This window comes from Balaenoptera physalus (assembly GCF_965194825.1).
Source record: "Balaenoptera physalus genome assembly, chromosome: 16".
NCBI classification, from domain to species: Eukaryota; Metazoa; Chordata; class Mammalia; order Artiodactyla; family Balaenopteridae; genus Balaenoptera; species Balaenoptera physalus.
Window position 1 is genome coordinate 23,807,953 of NC_138898.1, and position 26,432 is coordinate 23,834,384.

Below are 26,432 nucleotides of genomic sequence, written 5' to 3' on the forward strand. Positions count from 1 at the left end.
CTAGAGGTTCTCAAGTCTCCTTAGTTTTTACCTGAAGGGGTAGTTCCTCCTCCACCTGCACCTAGCAAGAGTTGGGGTGAGAATTGAGGTGCACAAGCATGGCTTCATGCTGACTGGCAGCTCTGCAAGAGGGTGGTAGGCTTGGGGTCCTGCTGTGGTTCAGCTCTTCGTTAGCTGTGTGACCTTGAGCAACTTTCCTGACCTGAGTGGCTTCCGCCTCTGTGGTTGTGAAGATTAGTTAGGGTAAGGCACATAACGTCCAGAGTACTGTCTTGTGCACGTGGTAAACACTCCATAAACATCATCTACTCCTGCTACTATATCGACCTGGAATTCTCAAAGAGGGCGTTTTGGTAGACCCCCCAACCATGTTTATATACCAAAGGCAACTAGAGCGCCGCACACCCCCCTTCCCGCAAGAAACCTCCCAGCACTGTTCCAGCTTCTTTCAGCACAGACCTCCACTCTACTCCAACAATCATCATGTTTAATGGGCCCCAGACCTCCACTCTACTCCAACAATCATCATGTTTAATGGGCCCCCCCTGTGGCACTGTCCCCTGCCGCCTCTGAGGTTTGAATGCCATGGGCTCGGACTCGATACAAGCATGTGAAATGGGGGTGGCCCCAGTTGCTTAGAATCTGGATCTTCACCTTGGGAAAGGCAGCTGGGGGGTCATTCTGGGGAGACAAATGGATCATGCCAAGGCCTGGTCTCCCAAGGGCTGCCTTCCTCCCCAATCTTCCTTCACTGTGAGACAAACATACCTCTAGGTGGAAAGTCTGAATCTCAGATTTCTCCACATCGAAGGTGAATTTCCCCAAGAAAACTTCAGTCTCATCATCAACCTGGAGGCCCTAGTAAGTGAAGAATGAGTGGAGGAACAGTGAGGCACAGGTGGAGCAGGGAGAGAGTAACTTTGTTTAGCACCTACTCTGTGTTCAGTATCTGTATGCATACTCTCATTTATTTTTTGGTGTTAGGATAGTATAGTGTGGAATGTGGGCTCAAAGAAATCAAGTTGCAAATTTTAGTTCGGCCACTTGCACTTCATAGGTTGTGTGGATGCAAGGATATATAATCCATGTAAAGTACTCCACACAGAGTAAGCACTCAATAAACCGTAACTAATATTTGAATATGGTTATAATTATTTATAACCTACAGCAGCCTTGAGAGGCAAGTGGTAGTATCCCCATTTTATGGATGAGCGAGCAAAGACTCAGTAGTCTCAGTTTTCATGACTGCCTTGTTGTGCTCTCTAGGCAAAAATCCCCCACCTCCTTGGCCTCAGCCCCACTTACATAGACTGCGAAGTCACGCGGGGCGCTCTTGGCTCCCCGGGTGTGTGCCACGCTGGGCGGTGGATGCTGCAGAGTGATGTCGCTCAGCTGCACACGACCCGGCAACTGGATCACCACCTGGCCCTGGTCGCCCTCAAAAGCCCAGCAATTCCCAGGGAACACATCTGGCTGCAGGCGGGCGGACAGACACACAGCCCATCAGAACCACAGGACAGGTTGACCCCATCATGGGCCCCGCCCAGTCCTCCACCCCTAGCCCGGTGTCCGCCCAGGGCCCCAGTACCTAGCAGGGCCAGGTCTCTCCAGTATCACGTTGTCCTCGGCCTCACCCAGAGCCTCACCCCAGACAAGCCAGGCCCCGCCTCCAGGACTTCTGCCCAGCAGGCCCCCGCCTGGCGCCACGCCCTCAGTTCAGTCAGGTCCCACCCCAGGGGAGCTGCCGGGGGTCCTTTCCCCAGAGTCCCGCCCCAGGTCCCGTTCCGGGATCTAGGTTCCAGGCCCACCTCCAGGATAACCGTGGGCGGTCGCGCATAGTTCCAGAAGCTGAAGCGATTCCAGAAGTAGGCAGTGTTCGCATCCTCGTAGTCGGGGGACGTCTTCTCTAGGTCGATGGAGGCTCCTGGAGCAGGGAGAAGCAACCACTCAGAGGCTCCTAGGCCTGACCGACAGCTGGGGCAGGGTCTGTCTGAGGTCGGTCTCCTGGAGCCGGTCATGTGCATAGTTCTGTCTGTGCCTCTGAGTCTCAGTCTCTCAGTGTCTCTGGGTCTTACCCACAGAGCTCAGCGCATAGTCGGGTTTCCGCACAAAGTCCTCACTCAGCCTCTGGAATACGAGTTTGGCCACTCTCTGAAAAGAGAGAGGGTGGGGCCTGGAGGGGCGGGGCTTGCGGGCAGATTTTATAGTGGGGCAGAATTCTCTGGGGATAGACTTTGTGGGCCCCGGGAGAAATTCCTTAGTCGGGGCTCTAGGCAGGGCCTTAAGGCTCAGGACCCAGGGAGCGGAGCTGCAAGGTGGGCCGGGACTGTGCAATGGGCGGAGCCACGGGGCCAGGCTCCCGGGGCCCGAGCTCCTGGACCCGGTTCTGAGAACAGGATGAGTCTGCGGGGCTCACCTCGCTGTTGGCTGCGCGAACGCTGGACACCTCCTTGTGGAGTTTAACCAGCTCAGCCCGGAGCTGCTGCAGCTGCTGCCCCTGGGAGCGCACGCGCTCGTGGTATTTGCTGCAGGCAGAAGGTTGGCACGGTGCAGTTGGCTCCCTGTTCCCCCTGGACACTTCAGCACCTTTGAGGCCCCCAACTCCCCACCCCAGGTGCCCTCTCTCACCTTAGAGTCAGCATCTCCTTAGGTTCCTGTTGAAGGGAGGAGGGAGGGACAAAATACAGTGCTGCTGAGCTCCCACCCACCTCTATTCCCATCTCAGTGTGGGAGGCCAGACTCAAAGGGCCTTGCTTCTGAGGACTGCCAACCCCTGCCCCCCTGCCCTGACCTTCCAGGACCTCTCAGAGACAGACCCTCAAGCACCTCTGGGCACAATCCCTCAGAAATCTCCTCTTTATATCCAGCCTTTCCTTAGGGTTATAGCTTCCAGCACTGCCCCGCTCCCAGCGGCCCCGGGGACTCCACACAACCCCCAGGTTCACAGCCTGCCAACCACCCACCCCGGGACAGTCTCTCCAACTCACATTCTCCAAAGGAGGGGCCAGGCACAGGAGCCCCCACCAGAGTGCTGGAGAAAGAGGGGGCTGGTCTCAGGGGAAGGGAAGGGAGAGGGTTTCCCTGGCATAAAGGGGACAGTGGGGAGAGAAGAGGCTTGAAGGGGCTGAGTCTGAGGGGGGACTAGAAGGCTCTGAAGGGGACTGTGAGGAGCTGTGAGCCTCTGAAGAGACTGAGTGCGCTGAAGGATACAGGAGAAAAGGTACCAGGTTTGCCTCCAAAGCATCCAGGGCTGGGGCCCTAGGGAATTCACCACCCTCTCACCTGACAGAAAGAGGCTCAGCAGTGACACAGCCGTGAGCAGGAAGCGGATGGAACAGACCTCCCTGAAGAACCGGAGGGAGGCTGAGGCCCTGATACCCTCGCGAACCCCACGGACCCCACCCCAGTGTCCTAGACCCAGCTCCTGTGAACACAGGTGTGAATCGGCTCAAGCCTCAGCCGGGTCTGGCCCTGCTCCCCACCCCCTCAAGGAGCAGCCCCTGGGGCTCCCCTTTCCCTCCCTCTGACCTGTACACACTGACCAGCACACCTCCTATCAGGGATAACAACACGCTCAGCACCTGGAAGAGTAGGCCTGAGGAGAAGAGAGAGGGCTCAGAGAAGCGACTAGGCTTAGGGAGGGGGGAGAGATGAGGGGCTCACAGAGCGTGGTGTTCAAGGTTCAAAAGGGGCTTGGGGAAAGGGGCTCAGGAACAGCGGTGTGGGCTAGGATAATTAGATGCGGGCAAGGAGAATGAGTTGGATTCTCAGGGAAGATGGATCGGGCTCAGAGAAAGGGCTGGAGAATCAGACACGGGCCGGGGGCTCAGAACTGAAAATAGGGCCCCAGAGGTGAGAAATGGAATTCGGAGAGGGGAGCCAGAGGGTCAGAGGGGATCTGGGCTGGCCTGGCCCGTACTCCGGAAGCTTTTGGACACTCGCGGGGGAGGTATCTCCTGCCTCAGATCCAGAGTCGAGAGAAGGTCGAGCTGCTCCTCAGGGACACCGGGAGAGCCAGCCGGTTCTGCGGGAGCCCAAGGGGCTCCATTGGGGCCTTGCGCACCGCAGGCCCGCTGTTTCCCCGGCACCTGGCCGCAGGTTCCCCAGCCCAGAAGCAGAGCAGCCTCAGAGGCTTTGGTTCCACCGCAGCCCCATCCAGGCTCTCTCGCAGCGCTCTGAGGCCCCGCACCCGGAAAGCTCAGTCCAGCCCTGGTCCCACCTCCCAAACGGTGGCCCCGCCCCCAGCCTTAGGTCTTGATACGGCCCCATTTCCCTGGTAGCCACTCATGCTAACACCGAGGCCGCGCCTCCTCAGTGGTGCCCAATCACAGGACTTTCCCCGCCCCTCCCCAGGACCGTCCACCACACCGAGGCCCCCCCCACCTTGGGGCATCTTATCTAGTGCCTCCTCTTTTCACCCTACAGGTCCCGCCCCTTAGGAGGTGCCCAGATAGTTTTATCCCGCTTCCGCGCCAAGCCCCACCCCTTAGGCCCCACCTACTCCCTCCTCTCACCGGGTTCGACCCCGCCCGCACCCGAGGCCCCGCCCCTCACGGTTGCTGCGCCACAGGCGGTCGGCCCGTTGTGGCTCCGAGGCGCCGGCTTCAGCCGAGAGCTTCCAGCCCTTGTGGTTCTTCCGGGCACTCCAGCGCTCAAGGCGGGCTCACCGCAGCTAGAGCCCCGGGCTCTTCTGCCCTCGGGCTCCCCGGGCTCCGGCCCTGCTGACCGGTGCCCGCAGCTGTCCCCCGAGGTGACGCTTACAGAGCTGTTGCTGTTGTCGCTGTAGAAGTTGGGCGTGTGGTTGTGCGGGAACACGGCAGAGCCCGGGCGGGGGCTTCGCCGCATCCTGACCCCGGGCTGCCCCCCTCACGGACGCCAAAGTCACCGCCTCAGCCGCCAAGGCCCTCGGCCCTCCCTCACCAGGTGCGCGCCGCCGGGACCCCAAGGACTTTGCCTGCAGCCGGCGGGCCCCGCGGCCTGACCCAACCCTCTCCCCTGTATCTGGGCGTGCCTGCTGATTTCATAGAGGAGACCAAGGTCTCCGCCGAACGCTCTGGTGCGGCGTCACAGAGCTAGTCGTGACGTCACTGGGGAGCCTTGGCAGTCTCTCTTATTCTTTCCCAGGTTAAAGCAAGCAAGGACATCACAGCACTTCCCAGAACACCCCGTCCAAAACTACACTCTGCGTAAAAGAATTTCTATCCCCCTTCCTGCTTTGTTTTTCTCCTTAGCACTTATTACTGACATGCTATGTGTTTTCTTTTTCCTTTCTTTCTTTCTTTCTTTCTTTTTCTTTCTTTCTTTCTTCCTTCCTTCCTTCCTTCCTTTCTCTTTTCTTTCCTTTCTCTCTTTCTCTCTTTCTTCATAACCTGTTACTCTCAGTACAGCAGTAAACTTTATGAAGGCAGGGATTTTTGTTTTGTTCACTACTGTATCCTCCAGCGCCTAGATAGGCCTAGCATGTGGTAGGTGCTCAAATATCTGTGAACGAATAAATGTTAAGGAGCAAGGGATCACCCACAGCGCTTCTCAATAAAGTCTTTTTAGTTTCTTAGTCTCTTTTGCTCTACAACCCTTCAGGCCCCTCCTCTCATCCTAGTCATTAGGCCAGAGAACTCTGACCTCAGGGATCTGTGGGTTCCTCTCCCAGACCCATATTCACCAGGGGTCTGTGGGGTGAGAATTCAGTACCCACCAATCTCCATACCCACACTCCCTAGAAGGGAATGAGGAATCACACATGATCACAGCCAAGAGACCAGATGTTCCCAAACTCCTGCTGTGCAACAGGATAGTACCAGTGCAGCTTATAGAAATTCAGGTTCCTAGGCACACCTTGAGATATTACTTTAGCATTTCTAGAGTGGGCGCAGGAATGTTCATGTATATTTTTTAAAAGATTTATTTATTTATTTATTTTTTGTAATGTCTGAAACATTTATATTAACATATTTCCATACAAATACAAATATAAGATTTTTAGAAATTTCATGTAATGTCTGAAACATTTATATTAACATATTTCCATACAAATAACCCAATGAAAGTTTAGTATTACTTGTTTTGTTTGTTTTTTTATACTGCAGGTTCTTATTAGGTATCAATTTTATACACATCAGTGTATACATGTCAATCCCAATCGCCCAATTCAGCACACCGCCATCCCCACCTCACCGCAGTTTTCCCCCCTTGGTGTCCATATGTCCATTCTCTACAAAAAGATTTATTTATTATTTATATATTTTATTTATTTTTGGATGTGTCGGGTCTCAGTTGTGGCACACAGGCTCTTCCTTGCGGTGCGCAGGCTCCCCTCTAGTTGTGGCACGAGGGTTTTCTCTTCTCCAGTTGAGGCGCGCGAGCTCAGTTATTGCCTGGAGGCATGTGGGATCTTAGTTCCCCGACCAGGCATCGAACCCACGTCCCCTGAATTGTAAGGCGGATTCTTTACCACCGGACCACCAGGGAAGTCCCAGAATGTGCATTTATTTATTTATTTATTTTTGGCTGCGTTGGGTCTTTGTTGCTGCACGCGGGCTTTCTTTTTTCTAGTTGCAGTGAGTGGGGGCTACTCTTCGTTGCGGTGCACAGGCCTCTCATTGCAGTGGCTTCTTTTGTTGTGGAGCACGGGCTCTAGGTGCACGGGCTTCAGTAGTTATGGCTCAGGGGCTCTAGAGCGCAGGCTCAGTAGTTGTGGCGCACGGGCTTAGTTGCTCTGCGGCAATGTGATCTTCCCAGACCAGGGCTCGAACCCGTGTCCCCTGCATTGGCAGGAGGATTCTTAACCACTACTCCACCAGGGAAGCCCAGAATGTGCTTTTTTTTTTTAAATTTATTTATTTTATTTATTATTTATTTTTGGCTGCGTTGGGTCTTCACTGCTGTGCGCGGGCTTTCTCTAGTTGCGGTGAGCGGGGGCTACTCTTCGTTGCGGTGCGTGGGCTTCAGTAGTTGTGGCTCGCAGGCTCCAGAGCGCAGGCTCAGTAGTTGTGGCACACGGGCTTAGTTGCTCCGCGGCATGTGGGATCTTCCCGGACCAGTGCTCGAACCTGTGTCCCCTGCATTGGCAGGCGGATTCTTAACCACTGCGCCACCAGGGAAGTCCCTGGAATGTGCATTTTTAACAACCACATGTGTGATCCTGATTAGGGACCATACTTTGAAAAGCAGTGCAGTTCATCCTGTGCATACCACACAGCTAGGCAAATAGGTCCAGAAAGGGGAAAGGATTTTCCTGAGACCAAAGATTAGAATTCCAAAATCCTGCCCTGGAGTTCAGTACTCACCAGTAAACCACCAGTAAACCCCAAGTGAAGGACCTCTAGCTTTTGGATTAGAAGTGTTTTGAACACCTGCTATGTACAAGCTAGGGGCACACATTCAATCACTCACTAATTCAATAAATGTGTTGAGTGCCTACATGCTAATACTGGGAGCTCGGGGATTCATTTATTAATACATCCATTCGGGCAGTGTTTTGAGGGTTTGCAATGTACCAGACCCTGAGCTGGGCATTGAGGACAGTGAGGTGAACAAGGAACAGCATGAGGTCCCACGTCCTCGAGTCCTCACTGGCTAGCAGGGACCAGCCTGGGGTCTGGCCCTCTCCCCTTGCCTCCATCCCCACCCTGTCGCAGCTCCCACCCTACAAGGAGGCAGGAAGGAGGCTGAAGCTGGTGCAGGCAGGGAGGACTGAGCTGACCACAGGGACCTTACCCCTATCTCTCTGTCCTCCCACTTCCTCCCTACCCGTGACCCCCAGGCCTGCTGATTTTGTGTTTGACTAAAGGGCAGGGATTGCTGAACCTGCTGGGTGAGTCCAGTGAGTCAGAGGCGATTCAGGTGGGTGGGCAGGTGGGCAGGAGGGCAAGCAGGCAGAGGCAGAGCCAGTGGCCCTGGGACAATGGCTCTGACCGTGTGTGTGCGGTGACTGACACCCATGACCGACAAGTGACGCTCAGCTTTCGAGGTGAGGTTTGCAGGGGTGCTCTGAGAATTTTTGGAACTGGGGCGCTCCAGTTCCTGCATTCCCCAGGCCCCCCACCCCATCCCTAGGCATCTCTACAGCCTGTCCCCTTTCTCCCCAAGCCCAATGTCTCCAACTCTCTGCTTCCCTCCCTCCCGATCTTCTATGTCTCTTTAAGGGTGAGTCCAGGGGGATTAGACCCTGGGCCAAGGGTTGAATGGAGGGATGATTTTTTGTGTGCGTGGGGAGGAGCTGATAAATGACTAGATTCAATTCTGAGCAGGTTTTATCCAGAAAACAAGGAGAATTCACTGTGGTCAAGAAGCAGATATCGGTGAGGTCAGTGGGGTTGGATTCTGGATGGGGAGAAGCTGATCTGTGCCCCATCTGAGTCCATCCTGGGTTTGGGAGGTTTATTCCTGGCTTTGGGAGGTATAGTCTCAGGAGGTGGGGTTGGTTTCTGGCTAGAGAGGTTAGACTCAGTTTGGGCAAGTCAGAATCAAGACTGGGGTGGATTAGTTCTTGATTGGTAGTTAGCCCCAGATCAGCCCTAGTTTGGGAGGGTTGGTTCCAGGTTTAGGAGATCAGTCATAGAGTTAGCTCTCAGTTTTTAGGGTTGGCTCCTATTTCAGGGTTGGGAATAGGCTCTGGATTAGGGGTCAGTGTCAGCCGAGCATTGGGTGTCACAAGGTTCCTCCTATTCCCAGCTGTTCCGTTGGCCACACTATGGGGCTCCACTGGCTGGGGAGTGACTGTCTGTACAGGTGGTCAACTGCAGCCGTGTGTTCAGCCCCAGGTGAGCAGGCCTGGGGAGCCAAGGATGCAAGTAGGGGTAGAGGGAAGCTTGCGACCATTCTCCGGGGTCATTCTTCTGCTTCATGCCACACCCCCAGGTCTCTGGGGACGCTGGTGATCTCCCTGCAGCAGCTACAGACTGCAGGGCATTTGGTGCTTCAGGAGGCCCTAGTGGATGAGAATCTGCGTGTGTCCTCGGTGAGTTCCGTCAGCCCCCAGCCTGCCACCCCCAAGCCTGAGAGTCCCTCTAGATAGAGGGTTCCATTTCTCCGAGGGGAAAACCCAGACCCAGACAGGAGTGGTAACAAGGCCCCTGAGCCAGGGCGCCTTTCATTACAGCCCCCAGGCCAAGAATCGGGTTCAGCTCTGAGGGCCAGGGTTGTGTGGCAAGGGGAGAAGATAAGGAGCTCCGTGCTGCTCCCTGACCCTGTACCAGGCGCAGCTCCTGTTGGGGACGAAGATGAACCTGGCTGGATTTTCCTGGTGTTTCATGGAGGGGCAGTACAGCCTGGTAGAAATGAACCTGGGTTCAAATCTCAAGTCCACCACTTCCCAGCTGAGAACTTGGACAAATTATTCAGCTTCTCTAGGCTGTTTCCTCACTTACCTTATGTGGAGTTGTACAAAATATCCAGCTTTTCATTCAGTCTGTTGTCATTCGTTGAGCTCTGATTATAAGCCAAGTGCAGTGCTGAGCAATGATGATTGAGTGGTGAACAAAACCAGATAAGGACTTGCCCTCTTAGAGCTCAGTATCTGAAGAGAGAGACAAACATTAAACAAATATTCACACAAATAAATGTAAAATTGCCACTGATGGGTGTTACAAAAGAGCTGGGAGAATGTATAACAGAGGGAGGTGACTTATTTGGGGTTCAGAAAAGGTTCCCTGAGGAAGTAATGTTTGAGCTTAGAATTGAAGGATATGATAGGAGATAAATAAGTGGGAGGAGAGAATGTTCCAAGCGGAAGAACCAGCATATGCAAAAGCCCAGCGCCCTGAGAGAGCATAACCAGGGTGCAGGGCAGGAGCAAACCCCATAAGGGATGGGGCTGGAAATGTTGGCAGGGGCCAGACCATGCAGAGCTGTGAAGGCCACATTATTGGATTTCCAAGAGCGATGAGAGAATTTTGGAATTGTGTTGGCCCCCTTAAAGAGGTTACTTGCACCAGGTAAGCTCTTGATAGCTTATGAGTACTCACTATTATTAATGATCATAGAGGAACCACAAGTCATCAGAGATGCAGGCCAGGAGGGTCTCTGTTTATAGGTGGAGTAAAAGGCATTGTCTTTAGGCTTTTCTTAGCATCAGGGTAGTTTGAGGGGCCCAAGGCCTACTGTGTATCTGGTTTTAGATCCAGGTGGAGATTGACCTGAAGTACCAGCCCCCAGAGGGTGAAACTGGAGCCTGGGCAGAAGAGGACTTTGGAGCACCCATTCGGGACAGGTAACCCTCCCACCCACCTAACCAAGGCCCAGGCAGGCCTTGGTAAGGGAGAAGTGGTACCCAATTCCACTGTGGATCTGCTGGATATGGTGACCCTTGGACCCGTGCTGCCCAGGTTGTAGCTCTGTAGTCAGGCCTGGCCCTCTCCTGTCATTTCTCCTTCTTCCAGCTCGGAGCTGATCATTCCCAATGTGGGCTTCCAGGAGCTGGAGTAAGTATGTGGGGATGACCTGGGATTACAGGGTCAGTCTTGGGATTGGGAGCCAGTGATGTGGGTCAGTCCCTGGGTCTGAGATCAGTACTGGACCAATTCCAGGGTGAGAAGTCAGTCCTAGAATCAGGGGTCAATTCTGGAACTAGAGGTTTCCCAGGTTAGGGGTCAGACCAAGGGGCAGGGGTGGGTCCTAGAGTCAGGGAAGTCAGAGATGGGTGCCCAGAGATGGGTGATAAGTCCAAGACATGTTCCTTGACAGCCTTTCCTGTCAGGCCTGGGGAGGCCCCGCTGGAGCGGTGGGCAGCGGCATTGGGCCGCAGGCTAGCTCAAGGAGTAGGTCAGCAGGACGATGAGGACAATGAGCTGGAGCTGGAGCTGGAGGACGAGCCTGATGTGGAGCTTTCTGGCGTCGTGTTCAGCCCCCTCAAGAGGTAACTTGTACCCACTGAACACCTGCTCCCATAGCCTACCAGTGTGTCAACCTCACTCGCTCATACATGCAGGCCCATGCCTCTCCACCCTCACAAACACATGGTCTCAGGGTATGGGTGGGGAGTGGATATCCTGGGGTCAAGGGTCATTCACTCCTAGGCATAGACACTGCTACATTCACACAGTTACACTGGCTCACACATGGCTTCTGGAACCCATGAAAGTGATGAAATCCTGATGAGGGCAAGGAATTTTGCCTCCTTTGTTCACTGCAGTGTTCCAGTGCCTAGAACAGTGTTGGTACATAGAAGGTGCTCAATCAATCTTTGCTGAATGAATGAATGGTTTTAGGGCTCCAGGAATGAGTCAAATTCTGAGTGTAGGGCTGAGATGGAGGCAATATAAGGCCAGAGGGACTCAGAATCCAAAAGTTCAGAGGGAGAGGAGATCTTATCGCCAGCACCAAGCAAGGGTGTGTGTGGAGGGCGGGGTGGGGGGTAGGAAGTGAAGTGAGAACTGACTGTAAGCCTCTCCGAAGCCAAGCTCGGGGCCTGGCCCGCGGGGATCCCTTCCAGGTATCCAGGGCCCAGGACTTCCAGGTACCACTCCCCCTCCAGGCCTGAACCCTTGGGGAATACCACCCGCCTTGGCTTCCTTTTCTCCCCCTTCCCCACGCTTTAGATGGGGGTCACGGTGCTCGAGGCCCGGAAGCTGGTGGGAGTCAACATTAATCCCTATGTGGCCGTGCGCGTTGGGGAGCAACGCCGAGTGACCACCACGCAGCGCAGGACAAATTGCCCCTTCTTCAACGAAGTGGGTGCAACCAAGGAAGGGGGAGCCTGAGGGAATGGGCGGGACCCAGGATAAGAACTGTGGGGGGCGTGGCCTAGGTGGAAGCGAGCCTATTGGCGGGCCTGAAGCTAAGGGCTCTGCGGGGAAAGGGTGCAAAGAGGTGTGGTCTCCGAGTTGGGGGCGGTGGTGGTGAGGAAGGGTGGGGAAGGAGGGTGTTCTCTTTGCCAGAGGCAGGGGCCACCTGGCGTGAACCCTTCACGTATAACCTTCTCTCACTTCTCTCGCTTCCCCACTTCAACCCAGTACTTCTTGTTTGAATTTCATGAGACCCGGCTTCACCTCCAGGACTTGCTGCTGGAGATCGCGGTGAGGGGGGTAGGGGTGAGAGGTTTCCGTCAGAGAAGGGGAGATGCCGAAGCTCCAGGACTAACGCCACCTTTCCCCAGGCTTTCCATTCGCAGACCCTCCCCTTTATGGCCACCCGGATAGGCACCTTCAGGATGGACCCGGGCATTATCTTCGACCAGCCAGGTACTGAACCCTCCCTTCACTGAGACTCCTCTGCACGGACAAGGGAAGCTGAACCTCTGGGCCCTGAGTCCAGTGTACTAACTTGTGAGACAGCAATCTCTTCCGACGTCTGACCTCCGCGCACTCCCGCTCCTCCCTCCTGAGCTGGACTTGAACCCCGGCCGTTGTCCAACACTCGGATCGCAGCCCCACGACCACCCTGCGCATCCCGCCGGTCTCCCCTGACCCCTGGTCCGCTCCTGCGTCCCCAGATGGCCTCTTCTATCAGAAATGGGCTTCTCTGCACGACCCCCGGGATACACGCGCCGGGACCAAAGGCTTCGTCAAGGTCACTTTGTCCGTGAGGGCGCGAGGAGACCTGCCCCCTCCGCTGCCACCCCCGGGCCCAGGCCACAGTTCGGACATTGAGAAGTGAGCTGGGGTGAGATGGGGAGGGGAGACTAGGACGGGGCGTGGCCTCCGGGATGCGGAGACGGGGAGGGGCCGAGCCTCGGGCTTCTGGGCCCCTCAGCGCCCGGCTCCCCTAGGAACCTGCTGTTGCCGCGTCGGCTGCCAGCGGAGAGGCCGTGGGCGCGGCTGCGAGTGCGCGTGTACCTAGCCGAGGGGCTTCCGGCGCTGCGCCCTGGCCTGCTGGGCAACCTGGCCCGCGCCCTGCACGACCAGCGCGTCCTCATGGACCCCTATGTGCGGGTGTCTTTCCTGGGGCAGCAGGTAAGTCCCTCCCGTCCCCACTCGGCGGAGGCCGAGGCCCTGATCCGCGCTGACCCCTCTCCGCCTGTCTTCGCCGCCGCGCTCAGGGCGAGACGTTGGTGCGCGGCGAGGCGACGGCGCCCGAGTGGAACGAGCAGCTGAGCTTCGTGGAGCTCTTGCCGCCGCTGACGCGCGGCCTTCGTCTGCAGCTACGGGACGACGCGCCCCTGGTCGATGTGGCCCTCGCCACGCACGTGCTGGACCTGAGGCAGATCTCGCATCCGGGCCGGGCGGGTGAGCGCATCTGGCCGACGCGTGCCGCCTCCGCCTGCGCCCTGTCTGCCCTGGGTCCCGCCCCCTACTACAAACCCCATCCTCGCGACCTAGCTCCGCTTAGAAAGTCAGGTCCACGCCACATAACAACCTTGCTCCAAGCCGGCTCCTTCCTTCGGAACCTCACCTGTCGCCCGCAGACTTCAAACCCTAACCCTCGGTTTGGCTCCGTTGACAAAATCCTAATTACAGCTGAATATCCAGTAATCACTCCAGCCCTGTTCTCCCTACAGATTTACACGCACGAAAACAAGCCCTGTCTACATTAACCTTTTACTCCGGACCCTTAGGGCGTCACCTGTAGCTCCACCCGAGTCCTGATTCCACCTCCAGGACTCTGGCTCCGCCCCTAGGGCATTTCTCCGGTCCGCAGCGCCTTTAGGAAGAGAACAGGTTTAGAAGTGCTCCCAGGTCTTGGTCCACAGCTGTTGGTCCGCAGCTGTTCGCCGGCTTCCCTTCCAGAGCAGCCGAGGCCCAATCTGACATCCCTCCCCCTTTGACCTTGCAGGAAATAATTACGGGTGTGGTGCATACACTGACCCAGTACCCACCTGCTCCATGCTTCCCTCCAAAACACTGTTTTTGTGTCCCCCACAGCGGGGTTTAACCCTACCTTCGGCCCGGCCTGGGTCCTTCTCTATGGCTTACCCCCCAGCGGGGGGCTCCGGGATGGTCCTCAAAGTCTCAATGAAGGTGTTGGCCAAGGCATTTGGTTCTGCGGCCGCCTGCTGGTGCCTGTGTCCATGGAAGTGTTGGAAGGGAGAGCTGAACCTGAGCCTCCCCGGGCCCCACAGGGGTCCAGGTTGTCCCGGCTCATGGGAAAGAAGAAGAAAGCCAGGCGCAGCCAGACTCCAGCGGGGATTCAGCAGCACCCGGATGCCAGCTCCAGTGCTGATGCGCCTGAGATTCCTAGAGCAATGGAGGTGGAGGTGGAGGTGGAGGAGTTGCTGCCGCTGCCAGAGGTGGGGGCTGGAGTTTCGTAAAGGGACAGGGTCACTCTCAGCTCTGGAGTGTGTAACCGGCTCCCAAGCATGAAAAACACAGGGGTAGGGATTGTCTCAACTTGGGGGCCTGGGTGAAGACTGCAGTGTGTGTACACATGTGCTCTTGTGTACAAGAGCTCATGTGGAAGGAGGAGGGCTGACAAATCAGAGGTGAGCCAGAGAGGACTAAACCCCAGGTCCAATGGGTTGGGACAACAAGGGGCAGAGGAAGGGAGGACACCAGCAGAGAATCTTCTAGGACTTGGTTGCAATGTCTTTCTGTGGGCACTGTAGCCAAGCATAGCCTGGGCTGCAAACTGGGAGGGTGGAGGCTGACTCCAGCCTGACCCGCCTTTTCCAGAACGCCCTGGAGCCCTGCGAAGATGACTTGCTCTTCACTGTGCTCCTCAAGGCCACCATGATGGACCCCGCCATGGCCTCCCAGCCCATCAGCTTCTAGATCTCCATGGGTGCGTGGCCTAGCCAAAACCCCAAGAGCCATGGGTTTGAGGGTGGTCACTCTTGTTCCAGACTTAGGCCCCTGGAAGGAACAGTTGACCTTCAGTAAGGGGTGGGCTCTGACTTCTATTGAGTCAGAGGAGGTTGAGGGAGGGGACCCTCAGACTCTCAGCCTGACACCCGCTGACCCTTGCTGCTCCTGACAGGTCACACAGGTCTCCGGAAGGAGCAATTGAGCCGAGGGTCCAGGGCCGGGGAGGGAGCAGAGGGTGTGGAAGGGGAGGCACAGCCTCTGCTGGAATTGGAAGTGGGAGTCGGGCCAGTGGAGGAGGAGGAGCTGGGGACCCCTGCTCAGCGGCCTGAGCCCATGGAAGGCAGCGGGTGAGTGCTTCTCGTGGCTGCAAGAAAGGCACTGGGGGATTCCCAGTGGCCAGGACTGCCCCTCACAGACTCTTCTCCTCTCCATCCCGCCCAGGCCGTACTTCTGCTTGCCCCCGCGTCACCACAAGCCCTGCGTGCACGTGTGGAGCCGCTGGGAGGACCACTCGTGGAGCCTGCAGAGCACTAACTGCATGCGAAAAGTGGCTGAGAGGCTGGTGAGAGCGAGGCGGGTACCCACAGGGGGAGTCCGGGATACAGGGGCTTTCGGGAACCTTGGCCTATGAAGGGAGTGCTGGAGGGGGGCTAATGGGTAAAGCAGCAGGGTTACTCACCACCTCTTTGGTGCAAGGCCCGAAGGCCAAAGAGCACAGCTTCTGGGAGAACTGAGGAGGCCAGAAATTGTGGGAGGCCGGAATTCAGAATTGTTGGACCCAGGAAGAACAAGAGTAGAGCTGCTGGGGGCCTGGCCTCACAGGTACGGAGCCAGTAGAGAGCTTGAAAAACTGAACAGAGAACTAGTTGGAGTCAAAGGGTGGGGCCAAGAGGTGCAGTTGTGAGTGGGCGGGGCCTCGGGATGAGGGTGTGGTGTAAAAGAGGTCGGAGTCTGACCTTCTCACCTGGTGCCGCAGAACGGGGGGCTGCAGGAGGTTGAGAGTCTGCAGCGCAGGCCCACTTCCGGGGCCTGCACACGGCTGAAGCAGGCACTGGAAGAGCTGGTGGCTGGGAGCTGAGAGCCTCCCCCTCCTTGCTGCTAACTCCAGGGTGCGGGAAACTCATGATGGCTCTCTGGACCCAAGGGCTCTGGAATCTGCGTTTGCTCAGCACTGTACAGAAGAATGAGGAGATAATTGTTGAGGGAACTTGATAGAAATTATTGGGGGTTAGGCCACTCCCCTCCAATAAACTCCCTTTTCCAAGCTCCTATAGGCTTATGCATTTCCCCCTCTCCTCAAATCTCCCCTGCTCTTTTCCTCCACACTCCTTCCAGCTAGTGACTTCCTTTCCTACTTCATGGAGAAAATAGAAGCCTCACCTTCCTCCATCCAGTCTACTGCCTTGCCAGCTTCTGCAACCATCTGCTCTCCTCTTCCTGCTACAGCAGAGGAGGTGACCTGCTCCCGAAGCCACAGCTGTGATCCTGATTTCATCTCCTCTCACCTACTGGAAGAATTAGCTCTGCAGTTGTCCACTTTCTCTCCTGAAGCATCAACTGGTCCCTAGTTACCAGGTCATTACTGTAACCACATGTATTTGTTCTAGTCACTTCCATCTTTGACCTTCACCACCCTGGATTCCATAACCTGCTCCAGGTACTTCAGTGTTTTTCTGATCCTCTTCTCAAAAGAGTTGTTTATCCATTTATTCCGTAATGTTTATGAGACTGACTATGCCAGACACTGTTTTAGGCACAAGAATAACAGTAAATAAGCATTCTTGTCCACAAAGATTTCTGGAACTTACATTCTGGTGGGGGTGGAGGCTGAATGGAGACACAGATAATAAACATGTAAACAACAAGGCAGAAATATAAGAAGTACGATAAGGATAGTGTTAGGGAGAAAATAAAGCAAGGAAGTATTTCAGAGAGGCGTTGCAATTTTAGAAAAGGTGGCAAGGGGAGGCCATGGTGATGTTGATATTAAGAAGATGAAGGAGCAAGCCATGTCTGTAAGGGTGTTCCAGGCAGCAAAGAGAGCATGTGCAAAGGCCCTGAGGTGAAGCATGCCTGGTGTGTTTGAGGAAGAGCAAGGGACCAGTGTGAGTGCAGCAGAGTGAACAGAGTAGCTGAGGCTGGAGGGTGTGGGGGAAAAGGAGGGTGATAGTGGGGAGAGGCATGTAGGAGTCATATAGGCCATTGTAGCGGCCTTGGCTTCTTCTTTGAGTGAAATGAGGAGCCACTGAAGGTTTTGAAAAGAGAAGGGATATGCTCTAATTTATCCTTAAAAAGGATCAGTGTAAGAGGGATGATATGAGAGGAAGCAGAGAGATTACTAAAGAGGGCATTGTAATAATTCAGGTGACCAATAATGATGAAATTAATCTAGGGTGGTTGCAGTGGATACAGGGTGATGGGAATGGATTCAAGAGTAGTTGAGACTTTGGAGGTGACACCTCAGGACTGGCTAATGAATAGGCTTAGGGGAGGAGGAAAATGTGCAGAGGAGAGTCATGAATGACTCCCAAGATTTTGACTTGCACAGCTATGTAGATGGTACTATTTACTGAGCTATGGAAAACAAGAGAAGGAGAAGTTCTGATGGGAGTGGAGGGGATATCAGAAGCCCCTTTTTGGACATGTTAACTTTTTAAAAAATTTCTTTATTTATTTTTATTTTTGGCTGCCTTGGGTCTTTGTTGCTGCGCGTGGGCTTTTCTCTAGTTGTGGCAAGCGGGGGCTACTCTTTGTTGCGGTTCCCGGGCTTCTCATTGGGTGGCTTCTCTTGCTGCAGAGCACGGGCTCTAGGTGCGCGGGCTTCAGTAGTTGTGACACTCAGGCTCAGTATTTGTGGCTCACGGGCTCTAGAGCGTAGGCTCAGTAGTTGTGGTGCATGGGCTTAGTTCCTCCGCGGCATGTGGGATCTGCCCGGACCAGGGCTCGAACCCGTGTCCCCTGCACTGGCAGGAGGATTCTTAACCACTGTGCCACCAGGGACGTCTCTGGACATGTTAACTTTGAGATAGATGCCTGTTAGTCTTCTAAATGGATACGTCTGCCAGGCTGTTAGCTATAGGAGTTGAGCTCTGGAGAGAGTTCAGGGTTAGAAATGTAAAATTGGGGGGTGTTAATATGTAGATGGGATTGGATAAGATCACCTAGGGAACAAAAAAAAAAAAAAGAAGGAAAAATCTGGACTTCCTTCCTTGGTGGTCCAATGGTTAAGATTCTGCACTTCCAAGGCAGGGGGCCTGGATTCGATCCCTGGTCCACATGCTGCACGGTGAGGCCAAAAAACCCCCAAACAAACAAATCTAAGGACCTGGCAAGCTCCAGCATTTAGAGGGAGGGTCGAGGAGGAGGACTCAGCCAAGGACTTGGTTGTTGGTCACTTTTCTGTCCTCATCTTACTCAACCTTTCAGCATCAGTGGACACAGTTGACCCCACCCTCCTTCTTGAAAGAATCCGGTGTTGATTTCCATACCGCTCGTTTTCCTTCGGCTTCCCTGGCCATTCCTTCTCATCTTTTTTGCTCGCTCTCTATCTTCTTTACCTCTGAATGTTCCAGAGGTTCATATGGGTATGTCTTAGGGCTTCACTGTAAGGCTCTCTTCTCTGTCTACATTCTCTATGTCTCCAAAAGAGCAACCAACTTTAATCCAATTTAATTCCTTGCTTGATTTTCTATCAGGTGCAATTAAACTCTTTCCATTTTCACTTTACTGAAATTATTTTATTACTAAAATTATTCTTTGGCAGGGAAATTTCAATGAAAGATTTGTCCAAATCATATTTCATTTTTTTAAAAAACAGAATTATTATTTATGTATTAAATTTTTTTTTTTCTCTTTTGGTTGCATGGCATGCGGGATCTTAGCTCCCCAACCAGGGATTGAACCCGTGCCCCCTGCAGTGGAAGCGCAGAGTCTTAACCACTGGATCACCAGGGAATTCCCTGTATTTCTCTTCTTGTAGCTTTATCCAGTGTGATCTGTGTGTGGGTGTGTGTGTGTGTGGGGGGTGCTATTATTTCTACCGGATCTAATTTCCCTGAATCCAATTTTGTGGATCTAAATCTTGTCAAGAAGATTTTTTTCTTCTGTCAATTTTTAATCAATAGCAAATGTTAATAAGTGCAGTTTTTATTTTTTATTTATTTACTTATTTAGGTATCTGGCTGAGCTGGGTCTTAGTTGTGGCATGCGGGATCTTTAGTTGCAGCATGAGGGATCTAGTTCCCTGACCAGGGATCAAACCCGGGCCCTCTGTATTGGGAGTGCAGAGTCTTAACCACTGACTACAAGGGAAGTTCCAATAAGTGCAGTTTTGTTTTTTTTAAATTGAGGTATAATTGACATTTAAATAGGTACAGTTTTGACTCTTGTCAGTTTTATTTTGTGTTATTTTATGTCAGATTATTTCTGCCAATAGAAGTCTTGGAGCAAAGAGCATTAGTAAGTTAAAAAGATAAGCTCTGGGAGCAGTATTAGGTGAAAAATCCTTGGAGTCACTTATTTTATATGTTTTTGAAAATTTCCATAATAAAAAGTTAAGACATCATTAGGGGTCAAAAAGGGACCAAAATATCATGTTTCAAAAATCATTTTACTTTACCTGGCAAATATTCTTTGAGGATCTATTAGGTGCCAGGCCCTGAGGTTACAGTGGTAATCAAAATGAAGTCCCCGCCATGCCTTACTTTTTTTTTTTTTTAACGTATTTTTTGAAATAAGTGTATTTATTTTTATTTTTGGCTGCATTGGGTCTTCGTTGCTGTGCGCAGACTTTCTCTAGTTGCGGCGAGTGGGGGCTACTCTTTGTTGCAGTGTGCGGCCTTCTTATTGTGGAGCACAGGCTCTAGGCTCGTGGGCTCAGTAGTTGTGGCTCACGGGCTCTTGAGTGCATGCTCAGCAGTTGTAGCACATGGGCTTAGTTGCTCTGCGGCATGTGGGATCTTCCTAGACTAGGACTCGAACCCGTGTCCCCTGCATTGGCAGGCGGATTCTTAACCACTGCGCCACCAGGGAAGCCTCATGCCTTACTTTCTGTTTGGAGAGATGGGTAAAGCAGAGTATGAGGGTGGAGAAAGTAGCAGGGACTGTTTAGAGGGAATGACCTGGGGAGATCTGTGAAGAGATAACATTTGAGCAAAGACCTGAATGAAGAAGGGGAGAGTGAGCCATGGAAAGATCTAGGGCCCTGACATTCCAGCAGAGGGAGCAGCTAATACAAAGGCGCTGAGGTAGTAATGGGCTTGGCATATTCAGGGAGCAGCAAAAAGGCCAGTGTGACTGTAGGGCTGTGTGTGAGGAGAGAGTAATATTTGGTGAAGACAGGGAGATAAAGAGAAACAGAGCATGTAGGGCCTTCTAGGCCATTTAAAGAATTTTATTCTGGGGGTTCCCTGGTGGCACAGTGGTTAAGAATCCGCTTGCCAATGCAGGGGACACGGGTTCAAGCCCTGGTCCGGGAAGATCCCACATGCCGCGGAGCAAGTAAGCCCGTGAGCTACAACTACTAAGCCTGTGCTCTACAGCCTGTGAGCCACAACTACTAAAGCCCGCGCACGTAGAGCCCGTGCTCTGCAACAAGGGAAGCCACCACAAAAAGAAGCCCACGCACCGCAACAAAGAGTAGCCCCCACTCCCCGCAACTACAGAAAGCCCGCGTGCAGCAATGAAGACTCAACGCAGCCAAAAATAAAATAAATTTTTTTAAAAAAGGAATTTTATTTTTAACTCTGAGTTGAGAAATTTCTGGAGAGGAGTGAAATGGTCTGGAAAGCATTGAAAAGCTCATTCTGGATGCTATATTGAGAACATTCTGTAGGAGAGAGGGTAAGAGTGGACGTGGTGAGAGCAGCTAGGAGGGTGTTGCAATAATCCTGGTGAGAAGTGATGGTGGCTTGGACTAGGGTGGTCCTGGAAAAGGGGGAAAGTGGTCAGATTTCGAATATATTTTGAAAGTAGAGCCTAAATGATAGGCTGATGGGATCGATGTGGAATGTGAGTGAAAGAAAGAGCAGTGAAGGATGACTTGGAAGTTTTGAAGTGAAGCAGGGGTCGCTTTCAGGGTGGGGGCCTGGGGCAGTCATTGGAACTCGCGCACTTGGTTTGAGCATGTAATGTTTGAACTATCTTTGGTCAATGTTGGAACTGTCAAGTACAGCCCATGTGAGCCTTTAACATGCATTTGAATCCTCCAGGGTATAAAAATGCAGATTTCTGACGCAGCAGGTCTGGGGTGGGGCTGAGATTCTGCGTTTCTAAGTAGGTAATACCAATGCTGTTGGGCCTGGGCCACACTTTGAGTAGCCAGGGCAGTGAATAGTTAAATCCTAGTACATTCTGGGTCTCCAAAGTGAGGCTGGCCTTGATGAGTTGGGGAGTGGTTCAAATATAGAATCCATCCTTGGCTGAGGAAGGATGCCTCCTTGAGAACAAGACTGAGAGGAGCTGTGACAGAGGCTGGGCATGGGAGGCCTGCTCTGAGGGAGGTGGCCCCTAAGGGTCAGTGTTCCCTCCTTTGACTCCCACCTGCCACGCCCGCTCCTGCTCTTGCAGACAGTTTTGCCACGGTGCTGAGCACAGGACAATGACTCGGCCCAATGCTCTGGATCGATGCAGATGCCGAGGGAAATAGCTGGTGTATAGCCTGGCACAGTCTGGAGAAGGGGGATCAGGGGCACCCAGCAGGGACCCTCCACTCATGTTCTCTTCCTGCCCTTTCAGAACCTGTTGGCAAAGCAAGGACTGCGGCTCCTTCGGGGCCTGAGACAGGGCAACGTGCAAGAGAAGGTGGCACTGGCCAAGAAGCTCCTGGTGAAACTGCGCTTCCTAGCCCAGGAGGTAATGCCTCGCCCACCCATTTCCCCACCCTGAATACCCTTTCTCCTAAGCCTACCAGAGATCTTTGGGCAGAGGTGACCTAACATTTGTCCTGTGGATTGATACCAGGCCATGGGACCTGTTGCTCTGAGCATAGGACTAAGCTCCATTTGGAGCAGCTAAGGGTGACGATGTACATTCTAGGGCCCAGCAGGGATACAGGGAACATGTAAGATCTCTTTGGAAGAAGGTTTGAGAGTACATTTCCTTGGCATGATTTTCCTGGTCTGAAGCTCTGAACACAACACATGGGAAGGGTAAAGGAAGTTCACATTTACAGAAAGCTTCCTTTGCTAAGCATCTGCATGTGTTACCTAGTGTGACTCAACAACCTTGGGAAGATGTTACCCCATTTGACAGGTACAGAAACTGAGGCTTAGAGAGGGAAAGTGACTGATCCACCATGTCATAGCTGGTTAAGTGGCAGAGCTAGAATTCAAAGCCAGTTCTGCCCCACTCTGAAGCTCAGTCATTCCCAAAGGCACAGAAGGTTTTGACTGCTGGGGCCAATATGTCCTCAGGGTCAAACAGTGAGGAGTTTGGATATTGGTCTCAGATCTCGAAGGGCAAGTTGGTGTTTGGCAAGTATGAAAGAATGGAGAGCACGTGCAAAGGCGCAGCTGGAAGGCAGAGTAGTGGAAGGAGATACAGAATAGAGACCTTATTAAAGTGAATTTTAGTGCAAAGTTATTTTTTTTTAAATTAAAAAAAAAATTAATTAATTTGTTTATTTTTGGCTGCATTGGGTCTTCGTTGCGGTGTGCGGGCTTCTTACTGCGGTGGCTTCTCTTGTTGCGGAGCACGGGCTCTAGGCACGCGGGCTCAGTAGTTGTGGCTCGTGGGCTCCAGAGGGCAGGCTCAGTAGTTGTGGCACACGGGTTTAGTTGCTCCACAGCATGTGAGATCTTCCTGGACCAGGGATTGAACCCGTGTCCCCTGCATTGGCAGGAGGATTCTTAACCACTTCTCCACCAGGGAGGTCCCAAAATTACTTTATTTATTTGGAATGAAAACCTTCTATTCTCAGCTGACATTTAAAAACATTTTCTGATTTAAATATGCCTTCTGAAATAATATAGGTTAGTTTCGCTATTTTTCAAACTTTGTATAATACTGTTTATATTATTTTGCTTTTTTTTTAACTTAATATTATGTTTGTTGTATGTAGCTGTAATTTGTCCATTTTCATTGCTGTATAATATTCCACCATATGACTATACTATAATTCACTTATCCATCCCACTACTGATGGATATGTGTGTTGATTCCAATGGATGGTGATTAGAAACAATGTTTCCAAGACTATTTTTATACATGTCCTGGGTGTAAGTGGAAGAGTTTCTCTAGGGCAGTGATTCTCAAACTTTTTTGGTCTCAGGACTCCTTTACAGCCTTAGTAATTACTGGGGACCCAAATGAGCTTTTGTTTATATAGATGTATCTACTGATATTTCCTATTATATAAATTAAAACTTAAAAAATTTTAAACCTGAGAAATAAAAAATTATTTATTAATTCATTTAAAATAACAATAGTAAACCTATTGCATGTTTTTTTGTATATTTATGTAGGGAAACATAAATATATTTTTAGAAAAATAAGTATATTCTCCAAAACAAAAAATGTAGTGAGAACAATGGCATTGCTTTACATTTTTTGCAAATATCTGGCAAAGAATTTTTATACTCTGTTATATTAAAAACCATTGGTCTGTCTTGCCCTTTGAATGGATCTATTATCCTTGAATGACTTTGAATCATCATACATAGGTCATTTGGAAATTTGATTCCCTGAATTATGCATACTTTCCAAATGTTCATGCATTTCATTATAAAGTATTAAGAAATCACCTTCATTAATATCATCACCAATCTCATTAGAAAAATCTTTAAGTGTTGGGAAGCTGTCAAGCTTACAATGGCTGATACAAGAGATACAGTTTTTCCAAAATTGTAATTTTCCATTTTGTTTTGTTCTTAATCTTGGAGGAAAAGCTTTCATTCTTTCACTATTAAGTATGATGTTGGCTGTGGGTTTTTCATAAATGCCTTTTATCAGGTTGAGGACGTTAACTTCTGTTCTTAGTTTTCTGAGTGAGTATGGTTTTTTCTTTTATCATGAAAGGATGTTGAATTTTGTCAGATGCCTTTTCTGCATTAGTTGAGATACTCATCTGTGTTTTTTCCCTTTGTTCTATTATTGTGGTAAATTACATTGATTGATTTTCTTCAGTTGAACCACTCTAGCATTCCTGAGATAAATCCCACTTGGTCATGGTATATAATCCTTTTTACATGCTGTTGGATTCAGTTTACCAATATTTTGTTCAGAACTTATTCCTAAGGAATATATCTATATTCATAAAGGATACTATTCTGTAATTTCCTTTTCTTATGGTGTCTTTGTGTGTTTTTCATATCAGGGTAACGCTGGCCTCACAGAATGAAATAGGAAGCGTTCCTTCCTTTTCTGTTTTTGGGAAGAACTTGAGAAGTATTGGTGTTAATTCTTTAAAAGTTTGGTAGAATTCATCAGTGAAGCCATTTGGTCCTGAGCTTTTCTTTGTTGGGAGGTTTTTGATTACTAATTCAATCTTTTTACTTGTTTTGTCTGTTGAGATTTCTATTTCTCCTTGAGTCAGTTTAGATACATTGTATGTTTCTAGGAATGTTCTCATGTTCATTTCTTTTTTTAAAAAAATTAACTAATTTTTTTTGGGCTGTGTTGGGTCTTCCTTGCTGCTCGCGGGCTTTCTTTTTAGTTGCTGCAAGCGGGGCTACTCTTCATTGTGGTGTGCAGGCTTCTCATTGTGGTGGCTTCTCTTGTTGCTGAGCACGGGGTCTAGGTGTGTGGGTTTCAGTAGCTGTGGCACACGGGCTCAGTAGTTGTGGCTCGTGGGCTCTAGAACACAGGCTCAGTAGTTGTGGCACACGGGCTTAGTTGCTCTGTGGCATGTGGGATCTTCCCGGATCAGGGCTCGAACCAGTGTACCCTGCGTTGGCAGGCAGATTCTTAACCACTGCGCCACCAGGGAAGCCCCTCATGTTTATTTCTGATTTTAGGTACTTATATCTTGTCTTTTTTATTCTTTGTCAGTCTAGCTAAAGGCTCATCAATTTTGTTGATTTTTCCAAAGAACCAACTTCTGGTTTCATTGATTCTTTTGTTTTTCTATTCTCTAGTTTATTTTTCTCCACTCTAATCTTTATTTACTTCCTTCTGCTAGCTTTGAGTTTAGTTTTCTCTTCTTTTTCTAATTCCTCAGGGTATATAGTTTGGTTATTGACTTGAGATCTTTTTTTTAATAAATTTATTTATTTATTTGTTTTTATTTTTGGCTGTGTTGGGTCTTTGTTGCTGCGCATGGGCTTTCTCTAGTTGAGGCAAGCGGGGGCTACTCTTTGTTGCAGTAGGCGGGCTTCTCTTTGTCGTGGCTTCTCTTGTTGCAGGGCATGGGCTCTAGAGCGCAGGCTCAGTAGTTGTGGCGCATGGGCTTTGTTGCTCTGCGACATGTGGGATCTTCCTGGGCTAGGGATCGAACCCCTGTCCCCTGCATTGGCAGGCGGATTCTTAACCAGTGTGCTACCAGGGAAGATCCTCTTTCTTCTTCTTATGTAGGCATTTATAGCTATAAATTTTCCTCTGAGCCCTATCTTTGCTGCATATCATAAGTTTTGCTATGTTACATTTTCATTTTCATTCATCTATAAGTATTTTCTAATTTCCTTTGTGATTTCTTCTTTGATGCAGTGTTTAAGAGTGTGTTGTTTAATTTCCACACATTTGTGAACTTCCTAGTTTTCTTTCTATTATTGATCTGTAGTTTCATTCCACTTTGGTCAAAAAAAGATACTTTGTATGATTTCAATCTTATGTATTATACTTGTTCTGTGACCTATATGGTCTATCCTGGAGAATGTTCTATGTGCATTTGAGAAGAATGTGTATTCTGCTGTTGTTGGATGCAGTGTTTATATATCTCTGTTAGGTCTAGTTGGTTTATAATGTTGTTCAAGTCCTCTGGTTCCTTAATGATCTTCTGTACAGGTGTTCTATCCACTATTGAAAGTGGTATATTGCAGCCTCCAATCACATTTTTTAATTCAATTATTTCCATCTGGCTCCAGTTTTCTTATGTTTGTTGAAATTATCCATTTTAAACTCTGTACTTTTCCCACTAGATCCTTTAGATTTTTTATCACAGTTATTTTAATATTGCTGTCTAATAATTCCAACATTTCGGTTATCTGTGGGTCTACTTCTATTGATTATTCCTGTCTTGACCATGGGTCACATTTTTTGCTTTTCCTATTCTTATAATTTTTCATTATGTGTCTGGAGTTTTGTATAAAAGAACAGTAGAGACTAAAATAAAAAATATCTCCAGAGAGTTTTGATGAAGTCTACTTTAACTAATTTTTCTTTTACGTTTATTGTTTTCTGTTACCTGTGTAAGAAAATTTTACTACCTCCAAGCCACAAAGATATTCTCCTATGCATTTAGGAGAATAAAGATAGTCCCCTAAAAGTTTTATGGTTTTAGATTTTACATCTGGGTCTCTGACTGTTCTCAAGTTAGTCTTTGCATGTGGTGTAACATATGGGTCAAAATTCTATTTTTAAAATATGGACATTGAGATAGTCTAGCACCATATGTTGAAAAGATTTCTTTTTCCTGTTGAGTTGCTTTGGCTTTTTAATTGAAAATCAGGAGGCTGTATAAGTTCCTCTGTTGAATTTTTCATTTCAATCATTGCACCTTTTTTTTGCTTTGTTTTGTTTTTCTTTTTTAAAAATTAATTAATTAATTATTTTTGACTGCGTTGGGTCTTCGTTGCTGCACATGGGCTTTCTCCAGTTGTG

General features: G+C 50.5%; 1 protein-coding gene and 1 pseudogene across 3 annotated transcripts in view; one reads left to right on the top strand and one right to left on the bottom strand.

Annotated features, from left to right (window-relative positions):
- Positions 1–470: 470 nt before the first annotated feature.
- Positions 471–5,893, bottom strand: SPAG4 (sperm associated antigen 4). Of its 2 annotated transcripts, XM_082430315.1 has the most exons (12): positions 4,536–4,860; positions 3,920–4,024; positions 3,529–3,595; positions 3,283–3,344; positions 2,988–3,031; positions 2,629–2,654; positions 2,417–2,525; positions 2,076–2,151; positions 1,809–1,924; positions 1,306–1,473; positions 769–858; positions 471–681 (listed from the first exon to the last, which is right to left on the bottom strand). In XM_082430315.1, the coding sequence occupies exons 1-12, from the start codon at positions 4,843–4,845 to the stop codon at positions 532–534; spliced, it is 1,323 nt and encodes a 440-aa protein (XP_082286441.1). In that variant the 5' UTR covers positions 4,846–4,860; the 3' UTR covers positions 471–531. The 2 variants fall into 2 exon arrangements, with proteins under 2 accessions (XP_082286441.1, XP_082286440.1); XM_082430314.1 differs by lacking the exons at positions 2,988–3,031; positions 3,283–3,344; positions 3,529–3,595; positions 3,920–4,024 and adding an exon at positions 4,921–5,893 and having other exon boundaries at positions 4,555–4,780.
- A 1,221-nt stretch (positions 5,894–7,114) lies between these two features.
- LOC309646107 (fer-1-like protein 4) overlaps positions 7,115–26,432 on the top strand; it is a 41,536-nt pseudogene continuing 22,218 nt past the window's right edge. Inside the window, exons 1-21 of the transcript XR_014268635.1 lie at positions 7,115–7,969; positions 8,250–8,305; positions 8,674–8,762; positions 8,860–8,959; positions 10,119–10,210; positions 10,380–10,421; positions 10,697–10,855; positions 11,395–11,455; positions 11,538–11,669; positions 11,952–12,014; positions 12,095–12,179; positions 12,431–12,590; positions 12,707–12,890; positions 12,977–13,163; positions 13,800–14,164; positions 14,547–14,655; positions 14,851–15,025; positions 15,120–15,240; positions 15,655–15,755; positions 21,246–21,339; positions 21,414–21,530. The product of XR_014268635.1 is annotated as a fer-1-like protein 4 (transcript). The remainder of the gene's footprint in view (positions 7,970–8,249; positions 8,306–8,673; positions 8,763–8,859; positions 8,960–10,118; positions 10,211–10,379; positions 10,422–10,696; positions 10,856–11,394; positions 11,456–11,537; positions 11,670–11,951; positions 12,015–12,094; positions 12,180–12,430; positions 12,591–12,706; positions 12,891–12,976; positions 13,164–13,799; positions 14,165–14,546; positions 14,656–14,850; positions 15,026–15,119; positions 15,241–15,654; positions 15,756–21,245; positions 21,340–21,413; positions 21,531–26,432) is intronic.